This window comes from Stegostoma tigrinum, chromosome 12 (assembly GCF_030684315.1).
Source record: "Stegostoma tigrinum isolate sSteTig4 chromosome 12, sSteTig4.hap1, whole genome shotgun sequence".
NCBI classification, from domain to species: Eukaryota; Metazoa; Chordata; class Chondrichthyes; order Orectolobiformes; family Stegostomatidae; genus Stegostoma; species Stegostoma tigrinum.
The window spans coordinates 24,249,266-24,266,449 of NC_081365.1; the positions used below are offsets into that span (position 1 = coordinate 24,249,266).

A 17,184-nucleotide genomic window follows, 5' to 3' on the forward strand; every position below is an offset into this window, starting at 1 on the left:
AAAAACTATCAAAACACACAAAACGCATACTGCCTTGGCTGAAGTGCAAAACCATCTCACAGCCAGACTTTGGCAAAAATCAGCCCTAGGATAAGGAATTGATACGGCTAAGTTGCATCACTGCCCCCAAATTGGCCCCAATTAAGGTAAAACGCCAGGTAAATGGCCATCCCTAGACATGGAAGAATTTGCAGTGAAAAAGCTCTACTAGTAAATCTACAATCAGCATTTCACAACATTAACTGATCACAAACTTTTTCTGGGCCACTTCAAGGACAAACAAGGCATTTCTTCCAAATGTATTAGCTTAGATTTAAAGAGGGGCCAGTGGATATACATAGGAACACCAGCCAAGCCTATGCAGAAGCCTTGAGCCATCTACTGCTACCTACCAGGCTGTCTTCACATCCAAAGATGGATGAAATCATCCTGATTTTGAAATTCATGCACACTCTACCAGTGTCTGCCAAGCATATCCAGGGTTGGACTCAAAAGGAATCTCCACTGGTGAAGCTATGGCATATCATTCTAAATGGTGGATCACAAGGACGTGCTGCAAAAAATTTGAAACCCTATATCTCAAAATATCTGGATTTTAGCATAGAAGCTGAGTGGTGGTGCTGCATCCAGACCAGAAACCAAAATTCCAAGAATTGTACAATGGCCACGCAGGAACATTTAAAATTAAGATGAAACGGAGCAACGTTCAACGTCCTAGCATAGACGCAGATATTGAACACCTGGTCAAGAGGTGCAATATTTGTCAGGAAAACCTGAAGGCCCCATCAGCAACCTCTCTGCATCCAAGGGAATGGCTAGGGAGACCTTGGTGGGAGGACATGCAGATTTTGTAGGATCATTTATGGGCCGCTCATTCTTAATACTTATTGACACCCATTCAAAATGGATCGACATGCACTAAGTAGCCTCTACTACCTCTTAACACCTTGGAAAAGCTCCACCAATCCTTTAGAATACATTGTATACCTGAGGTCCTTGTAACACACAGTAACTTACCAGCAGGAAGTTTCAGATCTTTATAAGGACAAACAGAGTAAGGCACATTCACACAGCACCCTACTACTGAATCTCAAATAACAATACCGCTGAGTGGGCACCCCAAGTTTCAAAAATAGAGCGAGAAATCAAATTTCAGCTTCTTTGGAAAACAAAGCTTGTACAATTCCTCTTCTACAGTAGGATAATGCTGCATATGATGGTGGGAGTAGTCTGGCAGAACTATTGATGACCTTCAGACTAGGTTTAGCCTGATTGTCCCAAACTTAGGGGCAAGATTGAATCAAAACCAGAAGCTCAAAAGTAAAAGGATCATGATGGGCATAGGCCGGACAGAGATGCTAAACTGGGAGACACGGTCCAAGTAAGGAACTTCAGTCACATCCCACCATGGATTGTCAGAGTAATCCTTAAAGAAATGGCACCAGTATCATATGTGGTTAAGGGCTTCATGGGCAAAGCAAAGGGTGGAGGCATTTAGCTCTTAGTGCTCTGACATGATGACTCAGGTGAGTCCCTGTTCCCTGGACCTAGAATATGTAATGATGAAGTGCCTTCCCTACACCCTGCTGCGAAAATTTACTTCTGCAATCCTGACTGTTTATATCCCAACCCATATGCAAGTGAAGAGTGCACCTGATAGAAATATACACCCCTACAAGAAACCTTGATTGGAATATTCCGCAGCCTTGCTCATCATAAGAACTTCAACAATGTGACTGCTCTCCCACCACAAAAAGCCTAGATCATTTCTACACAAGTATCATAGAGGCCTACCATTCCACTCCCCACCCACATTTTGGTAAATTGGACCGTAAGGCTGTGTTCCTTCTCCCAGTTTACAAGCAGAAATGGAAGTGTGAGAATTCAGTGCAGAAAGTCATACAATACTGGTCTGATCTAACGAATGAATGCCTACCCGATTGCTTGGAGTCAGTGGACTGCTCCATATTCAAGAACTCATTGGCCAACCTAAATATGTATGCCACGACCATCACAGGCTTCCTTAATAAGTATGGAGAGGACTGTGTGCCACAGAATTTAAACCTAGTGTTTCCTAGTCAGAGACCATGGATGAACTGGAAGTTCCACTCCCTACCAAAGTCCGGGTCTGAGGCGTTCAAGTCAGATGAACCTGAACTGTACAGAAAATCTGGGTATGATCTTTGCAAATCCATCAAAGTTGCCAAGAAATGATACCAGACGAGAGTCCCAGACTAGCCACATGATCACGCCGTGGACTGTGGCAAATCTTGCACTGCCGAATATAAGTTAGATGGGTTCTTGTAATTGTTTGATGGTTCAGTCATAAACAACATGTGAAACTGAGGATAATCAAATTAAGATAACAAGGTGTAGAGCTGGATGAACACAGCAGGCCAAACAGCATCATAGGGTCAGGAAGGCTGATGTTTCGGGCCTTGATCCTTCTTCAGAAGGAGAGTCTTTTCTGAAGAAGGATCTAGACCCAAAACGTCAGCTTTCCAGCTGCTCTGATGCTACTTGGCCTGCTCTGTTCATCCAGCTCTACACCTTGTTATCTTGGGATTCTCCAGTATCTGCAGTTCCTGTTATCTCTGATTATCAAACCAGCCCTGACCCCCTTGAATGGCAGACCAGGCTCGATTGCCCGAAGGTTACAAAGTGTGGAGCTGGATGAACACAGCATGCAAAGCAGCATCTCAGGAGCACAAAAGCTGACGTTTTGGGCCTAGACCCTTCATCAGATCTGAAGGGTCTAGGCCCGAAATGTCAGCTTTTGTGCTCTTGAGATGCTGCTTGGCCTGCTGTGTTCATCCAGCTCCACACTTTGTTATCTTGGATTCTCCAGCATCTGCAGTTCCCAATATCATTGATTGCCCGAAGGGTCTAGTTCTGCTCCCGGTCTTGTGGTCTAAGGTTCAAATGAATTCTGATAAGAGGTCAACAACCTAAACGCTAACTCTCTTTCCCGTCTGGATAATTGCTGCGGGGGTAGGTTCTCGGCGTTGTCTGTTAGGATCACAGGAAACAAGACAGAATTTGGATTTTGAAATGACCTTTGAAAACGAAAGATTGCCCCTTCGTGGCATGCATAAACAAAAGAAATTGCCATCTTCCACGTCTCTGAATAATAAGAAGTGAAGCAGTATGCAGAGTCATGCTGATAATGGGAACTGCAGATGCTGGAGAATCCAAGATAACAAAGTGTGGAGCTGGATGACCCTCTCTGATGAAGGGTCTAGGCCCGAAACGTCAGCTTTTGTGCTCCTGAGATGCTGCTTGCCCTGCTGTGTTCGTCCAGCTCCACACTTTGTTATGCAGAGTCATGCTAACTGGGGTACCCAGCTCATTGTCAGTTTCACTGCCAGGGAACACAATGTAACTGGTTTGCCGCAAGCAATCACCAGCTGATACACAGTCCTGTCACCGGATGCGACGTCACAGAGGGGCCGGGACCACCACGGTGATTGACTGCTGGGTCGGTTTCCAAGGAAGTGGCGTCAGGTGGTGGGGAAAGAGCGGACGGTTAGGAGTCGCTGCTTCCACATTGCAGCTGCTGGGAGAGGTATCGAGGGAAGGGCCGAACTGCCAGTTGCGGTGTTGCAGTTGCAGGTTTGTGTTTCGATAATGGACCGTTTAAATGCTGGAAGCAGCCAGCCAGCCAGCGAAATAAGGAAAGAGAAGGGAAAAGAGCCCTCCCCAGCGGCTGGAGCTCCTCACCGCCGGAAATTATCTGCTCTGCTTCACAGCGGTTGCTCGGCCGTGCCCTGTCCGTCTCTCCCTCTCTCTTGACCTGACAGGCCGAAGATTGCAAGAGCGATCAAGGGAAGCTCTTTAAACCACCCACCCCACTCCCTCAGGATTTGGTTTGTTGGATTTTATCTGTTGACAGTTACCCCTTCGAAATAATTTTTTATTAATCGCATCGACAACAGTCATTTGTCCAGTGGCTTCAAGATTATTGATTGTGTTTTAAAACAAATCTTTTAATATTTAATGTGCCACATTTCAATGGGGCGAGAGTTCAAGCAAGACGTGACCCGTTTCAAAATCGCCTTTTCCTTTGCGGAATAAGAGCTTAGAGCGCCAGTATGCTTTATGGCTGTTTAAATAAATGAAGACTTGACCTCAACTGAGGTGTGGTGTAACACTGTGCGTGGGTCAATGTCAGTCAGATCTGATAAATGAACTGCGTCTTATCTCCTCCGACAGGGTATTAAAGAAGATGGCATTCAGTAAAGGATATCGTATCTATCACAAACTGGATCCACCACCCAGTCCTTACAGCGTGATAGTAGAAACCCGAAACCGGGACGATTGTCTACTGTTCGAATCTAGGGCTGTGGCTGTTCTCTGTAAGTAAAAGATGCGACTTTCTTCGATTTTTGATTTAAAACTTTAGTGAATGATTGTTACCCAAGCAGCAGATTTCACCAATATCTTGATTACTGGTCACTTCCTGGTAACTACTATTGAGATGAACAACATTTAAGTCGTCATCTAGAACTTCATGAGCTTAACTCTATAATTACTAAAGATGCCTTTGTCTGTCTAAACATCACTTAGTTGATGAATAATTATTCAATTCCTTCAGATCATGCAGCCTGTGTCTTCCTTATGTGTAGACAATAAAAGTGGAGCTGGAAAGCACAGCAGGTTAGACAGCATCTAAGGAGACAAAGTCATGTTTTGGCCCAAACCGTTGATTTCCTTGCTTCTCGTGCTGTCTGACCTGCAGTGCTTTTCTAGTGCCATATTTATTGACTCTGGTTTCTAGCATCTGCAGTCTTGCTGTCTCTTACTTATGTATAGTTTCCTTGCAGTTAATAGGCAAATTGCTGAAACTATGAAATAAGTTATACTTCAAACATGACTTTTAATGCAGATCTCTCCACATGAAAGAATGATATTTTCTGCATTACAGAACTTGAAAACTGCTGAAGCTTTTCACCTTATGCTCTAAGAAGGATTGGTGTGGATTTAATAGGCCAAATGACCTGTTTCCATACTATAGGGATTCTGTGATTCAAATATCATAAGTAACTTGTTTCACAAAACAAAACAGAACTGAAACTGACTAACTAAGTCTGACACTTTAGTCTTGAGTTGGATGGAGGTGCAGGGAAATGGGTGACTGTGACGGAAATGGAATGGATTCAAGTGAAATTTAAAACAACTGATCCCACAGTCAGCATATCTTGAACAGCATTGCAACACAAAGAGCAATCAACTCATTCCTGATTCAGCCTGGATGTGGTAGAGTAATAGAAATGAGATTTGTAACAGTGTAGTCTGAGATGTTAGAATGGTGTTTTGTTTATCCAATGTGGTCTTCCAGCTAATGTTTATTCATAATGTAACATGAAGAATATCTTGAGCATAGTATAGTTGTTGTACAAACAAGGTTTTTATTTAAACATTGCACTAGTGTCAGCGTTATGTAGAGTATTTCCACTTAAATGCTGGACATGCACATGGACAGCAGTAAATTTGAGGGGAATGTAGGTTAGGTTATTTTATTTTTGGATTAAGATTATTCCACGGCACAACATCGTGGGCCGAAGGGCCTGTACTGTGCTGTACTGTTCTATGTTCTAAATGTGCAAATTTTAATCATTTTTGAAAAAAGGTTGAAGTGATTTGTTTTGGTTCAAATAATGAAGGAATGCAATTTGCACTAAAATATACAACTTTAAGAGGGCTGCTGGAATAGCAGACTTTGATGTATATGTACTCAAATCCATTATATATGCACGGTAAGTTGATAAGTCTGTTTAAAAAAGCAGACAGGGTCCTCAGCTTTGTAATCAGATGCCTGGAGCACAGGATAAAAGTAGCTATGCTAAATCCTAAATAGGAAATGCTCAATTGGTGGCAGCTGAAGTTTTATGGCCCATCTTAGGCAACAAAATCTGGGAAGGATATTAAAGGTTTGTGGAGGAAGTTTACTAGAATGGGACTAGATGAAAATCTTCAGTGGAATGGCGACCCTGGAGAAATAGCCAGTTCTCCTGATAGGTGCAACTAAGCAGAGGTTTAATTGAGGTGTAAATATCTTGAGTTTTGATAAAATAGATAAAGAGAAATAGTTTCCAGTGGCTGAAGAGTCGGTCATCAAGGAATGTAGTTATAAAGAGATTAGTGAAAGAGATGGAGGTTACGTGTAGGGACAAGTTGTTATAATGCTGCAAATTACCATCACTTTTCGAAAATATAGGGAGTAATTAATAACTTTCACATGGGAATTGAATGAATGCTTCATAAAGAAACATTTGCTGGACAATGAGGAATATTGTTTTAAAAAAAGTACTACTAATTGAATAGTTCTTTCAAGAGCTGCCCCATACATGGTGGGCCACATATCTTGCAAGTATCATTTGAGAATTTATGAAGAATGTAATTGGCTTTAATTGAAACTGTGGTGCACCAGATGGTGATCTCGAGGAAAAATAATCACTTTTCTCTGATTATTGCTGGTGCTCACCGTGCCATTGTTTCTACCTGAAGCAAAATGTGGCTTTGTCTGAGCATAGTTGATCTGAGAGCTTGTGTGGTTTTGAATTCTAGCTATTGATGTTCATGCTAATGTGCAAATGTTTGTGACTTGGAAGCAGTTTACTATGCAGCATGCTCTTGTTATCCTCCTCCATAGAGTCATGAAGGAGGTGGATTGGCCATTCATGCCACTTCTGGATTTTTGAGGTCCTGCTCTCCTCCAGAGTCAGATGTTTCAATCTTAATTCTACAGAAGGCTTGTATTAATGCAGTTCAGTTACTAGAGTGAGGAGAACAAATGCCAAGATTCATTTTATATTTCATACCTCGCACCGTTTTTACTGGAACCATGAAATTTGGAGAGATTTATCATCTTCAGTTCTGGGGCTAGTTAGTAACAAAAGAGAGAGACATTTGTGATAGCATTGAATGTTCTATGGAGGACTTTGTCTGCCTTATCAAGGATTGATGTACATTACGCTGACACTGGTACAAAGTTAAATGTTTACTGTTCTTTTTGTACGGCCCTTCTGTGTGCAGAAGTTTAATGTACAATAAGATCAATAATTTTAAAATGTATATAATGTTTGAAAAGAATGTAGACATTGAATATAGTTGGCTGAAACATTTGATAATACAGAAGCATATTTCATCTCTAGCAAATTCACTGTTTTGCTTGTAAATTAGCATTTCTTTTGGTAATGACAGATAACTATGAGCTTTGTGTTTATATTTACTTTGACTTTTAAGATCACTTTAAAAAGAATATGGCCCAGCACAATGGCCCTTGACATTTTTTATTTAACAACAATATACTAACGTGGATTATTGTGCTCAATGGCAAAGTTGTACATACTCCACAATTCTGAGAATTACAATTCCACTTTTCAAATACCAGGTATAAAATAGATTTGTAATACTTATTTAAAAATAATAGTATTATCCTTGCAAACCCCATCCCTCTTCCCCATTATTATCGACGTCCTGAAGATTACCATTGATCAAGAATTAAACTACTTCAGCCATATAAATAGGCTACAAAAGCAGGTCGGAGGCTTGGTGTTCTATAGCAAGTATCTCTAAGCTTGACTGCTTAAAGCCTGTTTAACATCTGCAAGGCACGTCTTGAGCAAGACAATATTCTTTGCCTGTCTGGAAAAATATAGTTCCAACAACATTTGAAGCTCGATGCCATTCAGTACAATGCTGTTTGACTGGCACCTTATCCAGCACTTTTTACATTCACTGTACCCACTGATGCATTGGAGCAGCGGAATGTATCATGTATCAAGATGCATTATAGCAACTCTGGCATTCTTTTCAAAGCTTGACTTGGGAATATAATGTTCCTTCAGTGTTGCTGGTTTGAACACCTGGAACTACTTTCCTAAATCCAATCTAATCTAAAGTGCAATGGGTGCGTCCACACCATACGGACTGTAGCAATTCAAGAAATCTGCTTCCCACTACCACCTCAAGGACAGTTGAGGATGAGCGAATGCTGATACTGCCTGTATCTTGTGAAAGAGTAAAAATGCTTGGAAACATAATAACATCTTAAAGTTTCCACAATTAATGTCAAAACTCTGGAATGCAACATGTGACTCTCCACCTATCACATACCTTGCACTTATTTTCTTTTAAAATGACTTTCTAATGCATGAGCTCTATCTCAGAAATGAGATTTTTTTTTCTTGGTATTGCTTTCAGAAACTAAAATATAATCGGGCATTCTGGGCTAGTTCAATTTGTAGAACTTAAATAATTGCAACTTGGCCCTCAGTCAGAATGGAAACTGAGTGCTGTGTTATGATTGATGCAGCAGCAATTGCAGGAGAGTCAGACCTGCTGCTGCATTCTCAGATTATGTCTCTCTCACACTGCTCTGGTTCTCCTGACCATAGATTCTCCTCTGCCTGCTCTTAGGTCTCCCCTCTCTCCTAGCTGGAGCAGAATGATTGGAGCTGAGCTTCAGTATTTATTCTGGCTGCTGATGCTGCTGTAGAAAGCTTTTGACTGTATTTATACCAATAGTTTTCAACTAACCAATGGACAACAAAGCTGAGCGAAGGGCATACACAGCTCTGATTTCATACTTAAGAGATAATGGGAACTGCAGATGCTGGAGAATTCCAAGATAATAAAATGTGGGGCTGGATGAACACAGGCCAAGCAGCATCTCAGGAGCACAAACCTGCTGTGTTCATCCAGCCTCACATTTTATTATCTCTGATTTCATACTACTGCTTGCCTGTGATTGAGACTTGACTGAAATATGGCAGGATTAGCAGCTCTGAATTCCAGGTGATGGAGTATTTTTTTTTTCTGTGTGTGAGAGAGTGTGTTACAATATTGATCAAGAATGCATTACAGTTATGAGGAGGGCTATTATTTTTGAATGATTTATAAAATGAGACCAAATGGGTAGAAGTAAAAACACACAAAGCCTCCAAACAATCAGGGTGAGCAGGAGAGGTGGTCAAAGTCTCATAAATTTTGGAGAGGTCAGGAATAATATGGCAGTAAGGATTTTAGCTACCCAAATGTTAACTGGGATAGTTCTTGTGTGCAAGGTAGGGATGGAACAATTCTTAGTTGCATTCTGGAGAACTTTTTTCACCAGTACGTATTCTGGCTAGCTAGGGACAGTTCAGGACCCAGCATTTAGAAATGAGCTCAGGCAGGTGGTGGGTATTATCAATTAGGGAGCATTTTAGTGATGGTAACCATCACTATCCCCAAACTAACTGAATTATAGAGAAGGATATGAATGGGCCAGGGGTAAAACTTCTAAACTGGGGAAAGGCTAACTTTATGAAAGCAAGTATGATTTAGCTGAAGTGTACTGAGAGTGTCTACTTAATAATAAACTATGTCAGAAGGTTGACATATTCAAAAGGAAATAGAGAGAGTACAGAGAAAATATATTCCTGTAAAGGCAAAGGATGAGAGCCCCGGATGTCAAGGGACATAAGTTTTCTTTACAAAAGCAAGAAGCTTCAGGCAGACAGAAGGTTCAATCTGGCAAGGTCCCTCAACAGTAAAGGAGGAGGAGGAGACGAGATATCTTGAAGGAAATTTCAAGAAGGGAGTGCATGAGTAAGCATTGCTGGATAGAATAAAGAAACACTGAAGGTTTTTTTTAAATATATAAAGAGCAAGAGAACAACATAGAGAAACAAGGGGGGCCATTAATAACCATAGAGGGAATATGTGTGGATCCAAAGGGCGTGGGAACAGTCCTCCATGATTACTTTGCATTGGTCTTCACAGTAGGAAAGGGTGTATTGATGTGGACACCTGAGGTGAAGAAATTTAGCATGGAGAGAGGATGTATGAGCAAGTATAGCAGCCTTAAAAGTTGATAAATCTGCAGGTCTGGATGTAATGTATCCCAGGCTGTTGAAAGAGGCAAGGGAAGAGATTTTGGGTACTCTGGCAGTAATTTTTAAAATATTTCTAGCACCTCACTTATGGTCATCGTTATTTAAAACCAAAAGATGGAAGTGATCGACTAGCCAATTACTGACCAGTAAGTCTAACTTCTATGGTTGGGAAGTCACTAGAATTCTGTAGGACAGAGTATACCTGCTTTTGGAGAGGCACTGATTAATGAGGGCTAAATCGAAGAACCATACAGCACGGGACAGACCATTTGGCCCACCTGGACTACACCAAAAATGATGCCTTTCTCAACCAAAAAATCTTTTGCCTCTATGCTGTTTGTACCCTTCTCTTCCCTGCCAGTTCATATATCTGTCAAGGTGCCTCCTAAATGTTGCCATTGCATCTGCTTCCACTACCTCCTATTGAAAGGCATTCTAAGTAGTTACCACCCTGTATTTTTAAAAAAAAACTCCTGCCTCACATCTCTTTCAGACTTTTCTCCTATCACCTTAAGCCCATCCCCTAACAATCGACATTTCTACCCTGGGGTAAAACGTTCTCACTATCCATACCCTTCATAATTTTTGTAAATTTCTAACAGGTTGTCCAAGTTTGTCCAATCTCTCTTCATAATTAATACCCTTCGATCCAGGCAGCATGCTGGTAAAGTCAGGGATCGTCAGCAAGGATATGTTAAAGGAAGGCCATGATCGATAAATTTGAGCAGTCTTTTTTGAGAATTCATCAAGGCATGTTGAAGGCAATGCATTCAATGTGATCGACATGGACGGTAGCAAAGCTTTTAATAAGGCTCCTGAAGGCAGATGGATTAAGAAAAAGCCCATGGGATCCAGGTAAAGTGAACATTTGGATCCAAAGTTTTCTGAGGGGCAGTAAGCAGAGGGTGCTGGTAGAGGAATGTTTTTGTGACTGAAGGTTTGTTTCTAGTGTTCCACGGGTAAAATCTAGGGTCCTTGTCGTTTTGTAGTGTATGTTAAACATAAACTGTATCTTCAAGACACTTGGGATGACATAAAATGGCTTTGGTGATAAGTAGTTGATAGGATACCAGGGCAAAGCAGTGGCAAATGGAATTCAACTCTGAAAAGTCAAAGATAATCCACTTGGGAGCTGGAGTGTTAATAAAGTCGGGAATTACACTGTTAATAGCAGGATTCTGGAAAGTACTTTCCAGTCATAGGGATATTGGTGTGCACGTCCACAGATTCGTGAAGCTAGCAGTGTAGGAGATAAAGTGGTTAAGAATGCCCATGGGGTACTTGGCTGTAGTAGCTGAGCCACAGTAGAAAATATTTTTTGGTTGAGATTGGTGAACACCTCGACCTCACTGCCTGAAAGGGTGCTCAAGTCTGATACTCTTGTAACATTTAAACAGTAGTTGGGTATTTACTTAAATTGCCATAGCCTTCATGGCTTTGGGCCAAAATCTGGAGTATGGGATCAGATCTTTGACTGGCGTAAGCATAATTAACCCAATGGTCTCGTATGCAAATCTTTTAAATGTAGATTGTTTTAAATTCCTTTAGTTGAATACCTTTCGAATCTTTGCTTTCGTGAATCCAGATAGTAGACAAAAATATTTTGAGGAAAGTTGGTATTCACGTTTATTGATTGAGCACTTAATATTTGCTTTCGTGAATCCAGATAGTAGACAAAAATATTTTGAGGAAAGTTGGTATTCACGTTTATTGATTGAGCACTTAATATTTGCTTTCGTGAATCCAGATAGTAGACAAAAATATTTTGAGGAAAGTTGGTATTCACGTTTATTGATTGAGCACTTAATATTTGAAGAGTCTTTCTATCATTATTGAGAACAATCGTGCCCTTCAAATTTATCCGAATTCAGTCTTAATACTGATGTCAGGCTATAGGTAATTTTGCCTGCTGTGCAAGTGGGAAGAAATGTCAAATATGTACTAACAGTTGATGTTTGTTGTGGTTACTTCCAAGACAGATACTGAAGTTGATATCTGACCCCATAATATTTTTGTCTGCTATCTGGATTCATGAAAGTGACGATTCGAAAGATATTCGACTAAAGGAATTAAAAATCTCCATTTAACAGATTTGCGTACACATTTGAAAAAGAACGTAGTTTTCCTCGTGTGCAGATCATGTTATTCCCTCAATGTAAAAAGTAACTGGTAGTTCATCTCAAAGAATGCTATCTTTTTTCCCCGCAAGTTTTATAATATAAGATCATAAGACATAGGAGTGGAAGTAAGGCCATTCGGTCCATCAAGTCTACTCCGCCATTTAATCATGGCAGATGGGCATTTCAGCTCCACTTACCCACACTCTCCCTGTAGCCCTTAATTTCTTGCGAGATCAAGAAATTATCAATCTCTGCCTTGAAGATATTTAACGTCCTGGCCTCCACTGCACTCCGTGGCAATGAATTCCACAGGCCCACCACTGTCTGGCAGAAGAAATGTTTCCTCACTTCTGTTCTAAATTTACCCCTCTAATTCTAAGGCTGTGCCCACGGGCCCTAGTCTCCCCAACGGAAACAACTTCCCAGCGTCCACCCTTTCTAAGCCACGCATTATCTTGTATGTTTCTATTAGATCTCCCCTCAACCTTCTAAACTCTAATGAATACAATCCCAGGATCCTCAGCCGTTCAATGTACGTTAGGCCTACCATTCCAGCGATCATCCATGTGAATCTCAGCTGGACATGCTCCAGTGCCACTATGCCCGTACTGAGGTGTAGGGGCCAAAATTGGACACGGTATTCTAAATGGGGCCTAACTAGAGCTTTATAAAATCTCAGAAGCACACCGCTGCTTTTATATTCCAACCCTCTTGAGATATGTGACACCATTACATTTGCTTGCTTAATCACAGACTCAACCTGCAAGTTAACCTTCAGAGAATTCTGGACTAGCACTCCCAGACCCCTTTGTACTTCAGCTTTATGAACTTTCTCACCGTTTAGCAAATAGTTCATGCCTGTGCACTTTTTTTCCCGAAGTGCAAGACCTTGCATTTGCTCACGTTGAATTTCATCAGCCGTTTCCTGAACCACTCTCCTAAAATGTCTAAATCTTTCTGCAGCCTCCCAACTGCCTGTCCACCTAACTTTGTATCATCTGCCAACTTCACCAGAATGCCCCTAGTCCCTTCATCCAGATCATTAATGTACTAAAATGAACAGCTGTGGCCCCAACACTGAACCCTACGGGACACCACTTGTCGCCGATTGCCATTCCGAAAAAGAGCCTTTTATCCCAATCCTCTGCCTTCTGTCAGACAGCCAATCCTCAATCCATGCCAGTAGCTCACCTCGAACATCATGGGCCTTCACCTTACTCAGCAGCCTCCTGTGAGCACCTTATCAAAGGCCTTTTGGAAGTCGAGATAGATAACATGCACTGGGTTCCCTGGTCTAAGATATTTGTTACCTCTCCAAAGAGTTCTTAAACATTTGTCAGGAATGACCTCCCCTTTGCAAATCCATGCTGACTTGTTCTAATCCGACCCTGCACTTCCAAGAATTTAGAAATCTCATCCTTAACGATGGATTCTAGAATTTTACCAACAACGAGGTTAGGCTAAACGGCCTATAATTTTCCATCTTTTGTCTTGATCCTTTCTTAAACAAGGGGGTTACAACAGTGATTTTCCAATCATCTGGGACTTTCCCTGACTCCAGTAACTTTTGAAAGATCTCAACCAACGCCTCTGCTATTTCCTCAGCCACCTCCCTCAGAACTCGAGGATGTAGCCCATCAGGGCCAGGAGATTTATTAATTTTTAGACCTTTTAGCTTTTCTAGCACTTACTCTTTTGTAATGCTTACTATACTCAACTCTGTCCCCGACTCTCCTTAATTGTTGGGATACTACTCATGCCTTCCACTGTGAAGACTGACGCAAAGTACTTATTAAGTTCTTCAGCTATTTCCTTATCTCCCATCACTAGCCTTCCAGCATTAATTTGGAGCGGCCCAATGTCTACTTTTATATTTATATTATGTAAGTTTGTTCCAATTTAATTTTGAATAGATTGGTTTCTCCAAGTATTAGATGAAACTCTCCAGTAATATCCTCAAAAGAAATACATCTCAGGAAAGTTTATTAAAGTTATTCCTCATCAGTTGGAGTGATGCCCAGGTTTTCGAGAGTCCATTCGGGAAGATAGGCATAAGGAAAACACCAACGAAATCCTGCCATGTGTACCAGGAAATCCAGAAGCACGAGCAATCACTAAGAAACTTGGTTAGTTGTGGATAATTTAAAAAAAAAAAAATTTCTGGGGTATATGTGTCAGGGCTAGGCCAGGATTTGAGTTTTAAGAGGAACAATTAGAGTAAGGCACATTGTTGTAGGTCTGGAATCACATAAGCCAGGCCACATAAGGGCAATAGTGAGTGAGCAAGGTGCACTTAGACAAGCTGAGTATTCCACATTTTATTGAATTCAAAATCCAAAATCTCACATGGTGGGATTCGAACCTGTTTTTCTAGAACACTGGCCTGAGTTCTGTTTTGCTAGTCCATTATGATTACCAGTACACCACCACCTTGCCATGTGTGGCCTAATTGTCAGTACTGGGGCTCAGTTTGGACATAGCCTTCCAGTAACTGGGGGTCGTGAATGATCCTGATGTTATTGATGTAGTAAAGATGCTTAGTAATTGAAATAATTCTGGATGTAATCTATTCGCATGCTGATAATTGCAATAATTTGATTATTTAAGCAATTGACCGGTAATTCCTAAAACACTGGAACAGTTAAGAGAAAGTAATTTTGATTGTACCCACCTCTACCGTTCTAGCACCTCGTTCCTTATATGTGCCAGTCTCGGTGTGAAAAAATTGTCCCTCAGGTCCCTTTAAATTTTACACCACTCACCTTAAACCTATGCTGTCTAATTTTGGACTCCCCTACCCAGGGGAAAATACACAAACTGAATAGACTATCTATGCCACTTGAGATTTTATAAATCTCTCCAAGGTTACCCCTTAGCCTCCCCGTCTCCGGAGGTAACAAGTCCCAGTCAGTCCTGCCCCTTCTTTATAACTCAAATCCTACAGTCTCTGTAACATGGTTGTAAATCTTTTAAATGTGAGTTGATACACTTTTTGAAGAAATAAGGCAAGGGAGTACTCCATGAATGAAAGGATACGAGGAATTTGAGGACCATAAGAATTCTGGGGTTCTCGTCCACAAATCCCTGAGAGTGGTACGGTTCAGATTACACAAGTAGTTAAGATAGAACATAGAACATTACAGCACAGTACAGGCCCCTCGGCCCTCGATGTTGTGCCGACCTGTCATACCGATCTCCAGCCCATCTAACCTACACTATTCCATGTACGTCCATATGCTTGTCCAATGATGACTTAAATGTACCTAAAGTTGGCGAATCTACTACCATTGCAGGCAAAGCGTTCCATTCCCTTACTACTCTGAGTAAAGAAACTACCTCTGACATCTGTCCTATATCTTTCACCCCTCAATTTAAAGCTATGCCCCCTCGTGCTCGCCGTCACCATCCTAGGAAAAAGGCTCTCCCTATCCACCCTATCTAACCCTCTGATTATTTTATATGTTTCAATTAAGTCACCTCTCAACCTTCTTCTCTCTAACGAAAACAGCCTCAAGTCCCTCAGCCTTTCCTCGTAAGACCTTCCCTCCATACCAGGCAACATCCTAGTAAATCTCCCCTGCACCCTTTCCAAAGCTTCCACATTCTTCTTATAATGCGGTGACCAGAACTGTACACAATACTCCAAGTGCAGCTGCACGAGAGTTTTGTACAGCTTCACCATAACCACTTGGTTCCGGAACTCGATCCCTCTATTAATAAGAGCTAAAACACTGTATGCCTTCTTAACAGCCCTGTCAACCTGGGTGGCAACTTTCAAGGATCTGTGTACATGGACACTGAGATCTCTCTGCTCATCCACACTACTAAGAATCTTACCATTAGCCCAGTACTTTGCCTTCTGGTTACTCCTACCAAAGTGCATCACCTTCAACATGTCTGCATTGAACTCCATTTGCCACCTCTCAGCCCAGCTCTGCAGCTTATCTATGTCTCTCTGCAACCTACAGCATCCTTCGTCACTATCCACAACTCCACCGACCTTAGCGTCGTCTGCAAATTTACTAACCCATCCTTCTACGCCCTCATCCAGGTCATTTGTAAAAATGACAAACAGCGACCCTTGCGGTACACCACTAGTAACTGGTCTCCAGGATGAGACACTTGCCTTTATCAGTCATTGCAAAGATTATAAGAACAGGGACATTATGTTGGAGCTGGACAGGACTTTGTTTAGGCCACAGATGGAGTACAATGTACAGTACTGGTCTCTGCACAATTGAAAAGATGTGATTGGACTGGAGGGGATGCAGAGGTAGTTCACCAGAATGTTTCCTTGGATGGAGCACATTAACTGTCAAAAGACATGAGGGACTTTTTTTTTTTAAACACAGTGGTTCATGTGTGGAATGAACTTCCAGAGAAAGCGGTAGATAAAGGGGCAGTTACAATGCTTAAAAGACATTTAGATAAGTACATGAATAAGAAATGTTTGGAGGGATATAGGCCAACCACAGGCAAGTAGGACTGGTTTAGTATGAGATTGTGGTCAGCATGGACTGATTGGACTGAAGGGTCTCTTTCCGTTCTGTATGACTCTGATAGACTGGATGAGCTTGGGTTATCCTGGATTAGAGGAGGTTGATGAGGGATCCAACAGAGGTTATAAGATTGGGGGCACTGACAGGTGGAATAGAAAGCAGCTGTTTCTCTTAGCTCAAGACTCAACCAGGGGCCATTGGGCTCTTGTGGCACAGTGGTAATGTCCCTACATCTGTGCCAGGAGGCCTGCTTCCAGATCATATTGATTAGGAAATGGCTAACAAGGTGACATGGTTTTAAGGTGAAAGATGTGAGATTTAGATGGGATTTGAGGAAAATGTTTACCAAACAAAGGATGGTGATGGTGGACGGGAATGCATTGCCTGGCGGGAGCCATAGAAGTGTGTATGGGCCACTGCTGGAAGGTGGAAGTAGTGTGGATTTAGTACAGCTTTGGTAAAGACACAATGGACCAAAAGACCTCATCACAAAATCATACAGTACTGATGAGGCTTAACTTTGTCACAGACATTCTAGTTAATGAGGAGGGTTGTGAAATAGTAGATATGATAAATGTGATGTGAGAAAAGTATTGAGGGACTAACATCCTTAAAGGTGGTTGAATCATCAGGGCTGAATTGTTTCCCAGGCTGTTAATGAAGTCAAGGAGGAAATAACAGATG

General features: G+C 41.6%; 1 protein-coding gene across 9 annotated transcripts in view; it reads left to right on the forward strand.

The window, feature by feature from the left end:
- The first annotated feature begins 3,496 nt into the window (after window positions 1–3,496).
- synj1 (synaptojanin 1) overlaps window positions 3,497–17,184 on the forward strand; it is a 101,146-nt gene continuing 87,458 nt past the window's right edge. For 8 of the 9 annotated variants that reach the window (XM_048540955.2, XM_048540958.2, XM_048540959.2 and 5 more), the window contains exons 1-2: window positions 3,497–3,612; window positions 4,213–4,355. In XM_048540955.2, the coding sequence (XP_048396912.1) occupies window positions 4,226–4,355 (130 nt within the window). In that variant the 5' untranslated portion in view covers window positions 3,497–3,612; window positions 4,213–4,225. Of the gene's footprint in view, window positions 3,613–3,714; window positions 3,867–4,212; window positions 4,356–17,184 lie in introns of those variants that run through there. The other variant, XM_059650208.1, reaches the window with a different exon arrangement.